General features: G+C 32.7%; 1 protein-coding gene across 1 annotated transcript in view; it reads right to left on the reverse strand.

Moving 5' to 3' along the window:
* The window catches only part of LOC108731114 (cilia- and flagella-associated protein 58), a 21,632-nt gene that overhangs the window by 9,866 nt on the left and 2,311 nt on the right, over positions 1–9,455 (reverse strand). The window contains exons 3-5 of the mRNA XM_018461219.1: positions 7,283–7,559; positions 5,579–5,811; positions 1,014–1,425 (exon numbers count right to left, since the gene is read on the reverse strand). Coding sequence (XP_018316721.1) covers positions 1,014–1,425; positions 5,579–5,811; positions 7,283–7,559 — 922 coding nt within the window. The remainder of the gene's footprint in view (positions 1–1,013; positions 1,426–5,578; positions 5,812–7,282; positions 7,560–9,455) is intronic.

Below are 9,455 nucleotides of genomic sequence, written 5' to 3' on the forward strand. Positions count from 1 at the left end.
TGCTTGTGTTGCCATCGGTTGCGCCAGACCGCCGACCGGTGGCGCTGATCGCGTGCTGCAAGCGGCCCGAAATTCGCATCACTGATCTAGACACTCACTTCCTCAATGGCGGACACATAGACAACACCTAGACACTTAGTTCCTCGACAGCGAACATCTAGACGCTCACTTCCTCAACATCGAACACCTAGACTTACTATGACTTTTGAAATATGCTATTATATGTAACAGCTATATTATTAATATTGTTGAATAGGAAATAATAAGAAATTAATTTTCGATATTACAAATCTTACTGATTTCATTTATCCGCGCAATGCGTCGAATTAATAATTATTTATCGACCTCTAATATTGATAAATTTATTATTGATTAATTATTATTCTGTGAATTACCCATTTCATTTCTCTGTCGATATACTAATGAAACCATGGTAAATCGGTCAATGAGAGTCGCAATAAACAAGTGCCATCTACTGTCAAAAATATGAAAAAAAGATGACTTTTTGAAACGATGACATCTTACATAAAAATTTGACATTTCGGATTTCGCATGATTTTGCATCATTATATCTTCGTTCGTAGGACACATAGAGGTAAAATAAACACTTGTTAATAATTCAGACCCAAACGTCGATTGAGCTCATATTCAGAAATCGATCAGTCCAGTCTTCATTAAAAAACCGATAATCTCGGATATTCGCAACTCACTGATTCGCGTAAAGACACGGGGCGGTCTCGCGCTACGCGTCCATTTGGCGCGAGACACTACCGTGTCTCTTGATAATATACTTTTGCACTGTAATCCTGTGTAGGCTTCCACGCTCCTTTAACGATTAATTTTGACTTTGTTTGGAAGCTGTTAACTTGTAGATTATGTTTAATGTCTTCTTCTTAATTTTTATATAGATATTTTGGTAGATATTTTTATATAATCTTTAAAATTAGCAATCCCGAAACATTTCTTTACACTTACCATTATCTCTAGCACTTTGTAAATATTTTATACTTCACCTTCTGTTCTAATCCTTGTACTGCTGTACTGTATCTATCCCTTTCTTTTTCTACAACTTCCATTTGTTTCTTCATGTCGTCGATGGTTTGTGTCAGTGTGTCCATTTCATGTTCCATTTTTTTTTTGCCATGTCCGCATAATAATAGTTCGTGATCTAATCGCTTGATTCTCTCATACGCGGTCTCTTTGATAAGGACAATGTTATTTTTCTCTCGTAACAAATTTTCAATACGTTGCTTGTCCTCGAGTTGTTCCTTGCGACAGATTTGAGCATCATGTTCAACATTCTTGACATTAATCAGAGTTTGCTTCAATTCACGCTTCAGTTTAGATTGTTCAGATTCCGCTTTCAGCAATCGTTTGTCTATCAAATCCTTCTCGTGTTTGTATTTGGCGCTATCCTCTTTTGTTCTAAAATATTTATTATTTACTGTGAAATCGGACTTGTGATAATGATATAATAAAATGTATAATACGAGTACAATCTGTTTGACAAGACGTCCGGTCCCGAAATTCAACAACGTGAGACTATGGGAATCAGGCGCGATAACTCGTGCATAAAATAATTATCAAAAATAATTATTTTTAAAAACAATCGGTCCAATCGGTTGGAAGGAATATTTCCTAGATGGAAACACGTCCATCATCTAGCAGTAGCAATTCACAAAACATTTACAAAATTAAAAAGAAACAGATCCGGCACAGAATAAATAATATAGTAAATTGTAGAAACATATACATGAAACCGCATTAAGATTGGGCATAGTGATCCTGATAACTCGAATCTGAAAACAGAAGAATAACATTCTTCTGTCCAAACTCGAATCGTCAGGATCTATCTATAAAAATTTTACAAAATCTTGCTCAAAAACGCATTATAGTCGATCATAAAGAGAGGAATCTTTTGCAAAAAATAATGTCAAATATGAAAACTGTTTAGCATCCAATATAGTGACCACAATTTTCACTGTAAAAGTTATCAAGCACAAACAGTCAAAAGCTTTGAATACAATAAGTGAGAATATTTAAACAATAAGAATCTTATCTTAGACCGCATATGTGAGAATATAAGTAATATTAGAATTTAAATGCCTATAATGGTCGAAAAGTTGGATCTATAATGCTTAAATAATTCAATGTGAATTATATATGTATAATATAGTATATATATAATTCACATTAATATATATACAGGGTGTTTCCAAATTAAATGGCAAAACTTCGGGAGCGTGTAGAGGAGTAAAAAACTAAGAAAAAAAGTCCTATAGACATATGCTCCTTTTTGCTTTGTTTCGCAGGAAATCACGAAAAAAGAAAAAAATATATTTAATTTATTATTTTAATTATTTTATTTATAAACTTTTTAATGAAGATTTTGTTCGAAATGTGCACCTCTTGCAGCAATACAAGCATTGCATCTGTCAAACACGGCTCTTGTAGCAGCCAGGCACTGTTCTTGCGATATTCTGTTCGCTGCAGCTACGATACGATTTCTCAAATGTTGCTCTGATTGAATAGGCGAAGAATAAACTTCTTGCTTCAGAGTACCCCATGCATAGAAATCTAATGGCGTTAAGTCGGGCGAACGAGTTGCCCAATGTACTGCTCCTCCACGTCCAATCCATCGTTGTGGGAATTTTCTATCTAACCAGGTTCTAGCGACTCTGCTGTAATGAGCAGGGCATCCATCTAATTGAAACCACATTTCAGTACGTTGTTGTAATGGGATGTTTTCTAAATAGTCAGAAAATTCATTCTCCAAGAAATTTAGAAAACGGTCCCCATTTAATCTTGCAGGTAAAAAAAACGGTCCCACTAAAACGTCGTTCCAAATTCCAAGCCAGACATTAACAGAAAACTCTTGCTGAAATTTGTATTCTCTAACAGACCTGGGATTTTGATGAGCCCATAATTCCTTTGATTAATTATTCCACCTCTGGTAAATGTTGCCTCATCTGACCACATTATTTTAGATGGAAATAAAATATCATTGTGGCATGTCTGAAGGTACCAGTTACAAAAGTTCAATCTGTTCCAATGATCTTGAGGTAATAAATTTTGCACTTTTTGAATGTGGTAGGGATAGCGATTATCTCCTTTTACAGTTCGCCAAATTGTTTGTGGTGACACTCCCAATACAGCCGACGCATTCCGAACGCTGGTCTCAGGATGATTGTCAAAATGTTGTAAAATACGATTCCCTGCCTGCAAATCTCTTCGTAACGCTGCTTGAAATCGGTTGTTTTCTTGTCGAATTGAAAATGTTCCAGTCTCTCGCAATCTATTAAATGTCAACATAAACACTCTTCGGTTTGGCACTCTTCTGTTTGGAAATCGTCGTGCATATTCTCGCACCGCCTTTAAAGCATTACCGTTGCAGAAACCGTATACAAAAACCATATCAGCATATTCACTATTAGAATACGTACGCGGCATATTGCAAAAGACAAAATTCATCTACTGTTAAAGGCTTTCAAAGAGCGACTGACAAATTCATAACAGAAAGTGGAAAATGTAATCAAATATGTCGGTGCTAGATATGGCAAGAAATGTAAACATTTTTTTTCGATTTCTCTGAAACGGAGCAAAAACGAGCATATGTCTATAGGACTTTTTTTCTTAGTTTTTTACTCCTCTACACGCTCCCGAAGTTTTGCGATTTAATTTGGAAACACCCTGTATATTACGTATATATATAATTCAATCAAGATTACTAAATGAACGTACATGATCATATAAGAATCTTACATAATTTGTACATGAATCTCACCAGTAATCTTTAATGACCTTAGGAATCTGGAACGAATCGTACACGACGATTTATTGTATATCGCAAAGATCCTGCTTTATAAGAAATTTTTAAAAAATAGTTTCTTTACAGGATCACATCTAAGAATATGGTATTAATTATATATAATTCTATAGTATTTCATGAAAAGACCATTTATCAGTCTTAAGAGACATAGTTACGAAATAATTTATTTTCCAAGTTGATACAAGAATCCGGCATGAATCGTACACGACGATTTATACAGTAATGAAAAGAGAGAGAGATCTTGTCTTAAACTTGTACGAAACTCTTAAAAAATAATTTCTTTACAGGATCATCCAAGAATATGGTATTAATTATGTATGATTCCTAAGTGTTACATGAAAGATCATGTATAAAAGTCTTAAAAAACATATAGTTACGAAATAATTTCTTTCAAATTGGTGCAGGAATCTGGCATGAATCACGATGATTTATATCGTAATGAAAAGATTTTAATTGCTTAATTTAGCCCAATAAGATACTCTTAAGAAATAATTTCTTTACATGATCGCTCTGAAGTAATAAAGGTATCGATCATCCTAGTAAACGAAATGAAATTATTGAATGAACAGAATCTCTCTGGATTGAATATACGAAATGAAAAAGAATTAAGAAAAATTAAGAAATTTGTTAGAATACTGAATATGACTGAATAAAAGGTCTAAACGTATATTATCACTTAATGAATTGATAAATTATAAATTATATTTCGCTATAATAACTGGCATAGGCTTTTTATGCTCCTTTCCCAAATTAAGTTTGATTTAGTCGAAAAGCCGTCATTTAATTTGTGTAAAAAGAATTAATTTTTAGCCAAAATGAATTCTTTTAAATCCCATTCAACGATCCTTGCTTGTCCCATTCCATTTTATTTACTAGGATACGTTTAATAAATTACACAAAATTTCAATAGTATTCTTGTAATATTTTCATAATGACACTCGAGATATAGTCTTGCAAGATTCATGTTACATGCGCGCAAAATTCACGTAACCTGCGCGCAAGATTCATGTAACATGCGTGTAAAAGTCATGTAACATGCTTATAAGACTCATATAACATGGGTGTAAGATTCATGCAAGATTCTTGATTTACTTACAGGTATCGTTTGCGATATATTCTTATACGATCTTGTATGTTTCTGTCCGAAATTCGTATGTGAAAATTTTCTTGGAAGATCTCACAAGAATTTTTCTTCTAAAAATTTGCAATAGGGTAGTGATTTATTATGTTGCATTTGACTTTCCACGCGAAGCGAGATCTATCTTACCTTTCCCCTACCTAGGGGCGTTTGACTTTCCACGCAAAGTGAGATCTACCCCACCTACCTAGACAGTGGATCTCGCTTTTATAACGTAAACAGGGGAGGGTATTTATTGGAGGGTAGAGTTCTTAATTTGTATGTATCAGAAATAAGACGTTATTTTTTTAATTTTTTTTTGTTAATAACTTTTTAACAACAACCAATAGTTAAATCTTTTTCAAGGTCATTCAGGTCATGACCTTGATAACATATACCAAAATCAAGGTCATTGGGAGAAGCTTCCCTCATTTCATTTTTACCGTAAATAGTTTTAAAAAATGGGTAGGTTACACATTTTTCGACCTCTCCCAGTCGATTATCATTGCTTAAATCATAACAAAGATTTTTATTAAAATTGTAGCCTAAAAATGTCATATTCGAAAAAGGTCCTGTTCTGCATAATTATCAAGTTACTAATTCTTCTATAACATGTAACTTGTTTCTATTACCTGTTAAGCTCGTACTTGATGTTCCTTATCTTCTTCCCTTTATCGGAGAGTTCTTTTTCCAGTTTTTCTATTTCGACGATTGCATTGTCGAAATCTGTTTGTAGATTCATTTTCTTTAGCATCAGCTTGCTCATTTTCTTTCGCAGTTTCTCATCCGTTATTTTTTGGTCTTTTATCAAATTCTCCAATCTTGTTACGTTATTCGTACTTGTCTCAACAGATACGTTCGCAACCTACATTTTTTAATTATTTTTTAATAATTACGTTAATTGGTATATAAACATTCATGTATATACAGGGTACAGTTCGTGACCGAAATTTTAATAACATACATATTCCTGACTTAAAAAGAAGAAAAAAATCCTTTGTCTTGTGCGGAAGAGTGGGGGAACTGTGCGCAGTGGGTAATTGTGCGCATCCTGATTTGGAAACTTTTTAACATTGTGTTAGTAATAGTATATTCTTTTCTCGTTTTTTTTTTAATTTGTTGAGCCTTATTACTATCATATTTTAATCATATTATACGCGGGCGAAAAAATGCGTTATATTATACTTATGAATATTCTCCGTTTACTTTTTCCTCTATTAGAAACCAATTTGGTATCTACACTTGCCACTTTCTTAAAAAATTATATAATTTAGTCAAACTAAGCGTAAATATCAGGGTCCGTATTAAATTTCTTAATTCTTGTCTCAAATTGGACTTAGTCCCTCCACATTTATACAATCTCACTAAACGTAAAAATTTCTCATTTTATAATAACTCCTCGTAAATTGAAAAGATTCAATTAAATCATGTAAAAACAATTATGCGATTAGAGTTAAAAGACGCTTATCGCCATTTACATTTGACTAGAAATAATATTTTTAATTTTTCCAACACAATCTCTGATATTTTACCAACTTATACTGAAAATGAGTTTTTTAAATATTTGGATCATATCAATAATTCTTACTTTTCTGAATCGAATACACAAAAAATCGAATGATTACAAACAAATAAAGCTAGATCTATCAAATCAGGAATTAGGTCTATCTCAAACGTGTGTTCTGTTCCAAATGATCCACATAACTCTTCAAACAACAAGAATTTACTCACGTTTACGAATGACTCACATAATAACTCTGTTACAGAAAGAATTTACATTCATCCGGAAAAATTCAATGAGGCGTCTCCTCTTAATACTTTACACGATAAATGGTTCGTGAATTTGGGCAGCAGTGACATTCCGTTAAAGGTTCAACTTCTACTACAACTAGGAAAAATTCGGATTTCCTATTAAAGAAAAAACTTTAGTAGAACTTATTAAACATATAGAAAATAATTGGTCATCTGAAACATAATCAATTTTGTCAGAAATAAGTCTATACCAATACTCTATAGATTTCATAATAATTTTCCTTCTCTTAACTCTATTGAAAAACAGCAGCAAAGAGAAAGAAAGGAAGAGGAAAAGAATCGTGTTCATACATAAAAGGAAAAGATAAAAAATACTACTTACTCAACAATTAAATGCAGTATCAGCAACATTAATAGTAATTTACACTGTTATATTAAATTGCTCTATCAACAAAATATTTAACGATTTTCAAATCAGGATGAAAACACAAAAAATTTTTTAAATATATATTATTGAAAGTTAGGGAAAATCAGAAAATTTTGGAATGAAAAATTTGTGGCAACCCTGTTTTACGAATATTTACCTCTAATTCGCTTTTCTTTATAATGATTTCTTCCTGAAGTCGTCGCACCTCCATTTCCAATCTCTCTCGGACACCTTTTTCTCGCGAGATTTCATTCAGTTGCATGCCAATAATTTCCTGCATCTCTGTCATTCGTTGATTGACCTCGTTACTTTTTTGCTCAAGCTCCTCCGCGTAACAGGATATATTTTTCAAGCGTTGCCGCATAGTCTCCATCTCGCCAATGAGTATCTCCCTTTCTTTCAATAGATTCTCCTTTTTCTTGCTAATGGTGATGCTATAATTATGGTGAAACTTTAAATGGGAAAATGCATTTTGGAGTGATCGAAACGTCAATCAGAAAACAATTTTTTAGAAGTACACCATTGCCTATACACTCTAAACTATATATACGAAAATTTTTCTATATATTGTAATGTAAAGAAATGGTAAAACATACGACAAAATTACCTTTTTTATGAAACGGTAAAAAAGGGTCAGATGTACGCGTTTGTATGTATGTTCTTGAAGAAAAAAATTACTTTCTGTTTCAAATCTATTCCAAATTTATTTTCCGAACTATCAAAATAATAATTTTTTTCAAAAAATATGTGAAATCTCTTTTATTAATTTTATATAGAAATAACAAATATTTAAAAAAAGGGGGGAAAAGTGTCGGCGGAGAATCGAACCAGCGACCCAACGGTTAGGTGTGAGCGCTACCTGTTGCGCCACCGGACTCATTGAAACATGCTCACCGTCCAATGTACATATACAGCTCGGAATTTTTCGACAAAGTCAATTTTCTCGACAATGGCTGAGAAGTGCATCTTACTGCTTGGCCAAAGTAATGTCTGGGCGATGCACTTCACGTACCGTAAGTTTCAGAATTTTCTAAATTCCAAATGTCTAACCGTCTCCTTGTTAGTCATGCAAGAGTTAGAGAATCGGTTGTTGAGTAGTGTAAATTTCAAGATACAATTTTACTATAGATACGTAAATGACATCTTTTATGCATCCCCTCAACTGAAATTAACAATATACTGGATATTTTCAATACATATCACACAAGACTACAGTTCACTTTGGAAGTAAGGGGAGAAAAAATAAATTTTTAGATACTACTATTATAATAGATGAAGGCCGGATTAAATTTGATTGGTATCAGAAACCAACTTTTTCAGGAAGATTCCTAAATTTCTACTCTCAACATCCGATATCTTAAAAAAAAGGGAACAATTTTAGGTTTAGCAGACTATTTTTCCTCTCGCATATGGAATTCCATGAGAAAAATATCAATTTCATCGTTAATATATTAACAGAAAATGACTATCCCATGGAATTGATTATGAAAACGATGAAAAATAGAATAAAATATTTTATCAAAAGATACCAATCTAAAAATAAAAATAAATTAAAAACCTGACAATGTGACACCAAAAAGAAATGATTCAGCATCTCATACGTACATGGCATTTCCGAAAAACTCATGAACATTATTAATAGTGGCGTACACAGAATTTCATTTTTTAGCTTCATTATGAATTATTTAAAGCATTAAAAATCTAGCTTCGATCGTTATAAGCTTATATATTCTTACTTATTGTGTATTTATTTTTTAGTTTCAACAAATTAAGTAGGTTCATCAGAGTACACAAAGATTCGTTGCCCAATTTATTAAAAAGAAATATTGTATATAAGATCAACTGTAAGGACTGTGATGCATCCTATGTGGGACAAACGGAAAGAAAACTAATAACTAGAGTATCTGAACATCAAAATCACATACGTAGAAATTTCCCCACTCACTCAATTATCACTGAACATAATATTGCCTAATGCAATCGTACTTTCTCATGAATGAAGTAAGGGAAGTATGAAATAAACACAATGTGTTTGTTTATAGATGAACAGAAAACTTTCATTAAATGTACTCTGTACATTGAAAAAGAAACTTAGAATACACTTTTTCTTATACAATATCATTGGACTCGGAACAATTTACGAGATACACAAAATCTGAAAACGTGCGCTTTATATCTGAAAAAGGAACTGTGTGCGACACTAACGCAACAGAACTAAACTTTACATTCAATGAGCGTCATCTAAGCTTATCAGAGAGAGAGAGAGAGAGAGAGAGAGAGAGAGAGAGAGAGAGAGAGAGAGAGAGAGAGAGAGAGAGAGAGAGAGAGAG

Source organism: Mycetomoellerius zeteki, unplaced genomic scaffold (assembly GCF_001594055.1).
Source record: "Mycetomoellerius zeteki isolate Tzet28-1 unplaced genomic scaffold, Tzet1.0 scaffold1, whole genome shotgun sequence".
Classification (NCBI taxonomy): Eukaryota; Metazoa; Arthropoda; class Insecta; order Hymenoptera; family Formicidae; genus Mycetomoellerius; species Mycetomoellerius zeteki.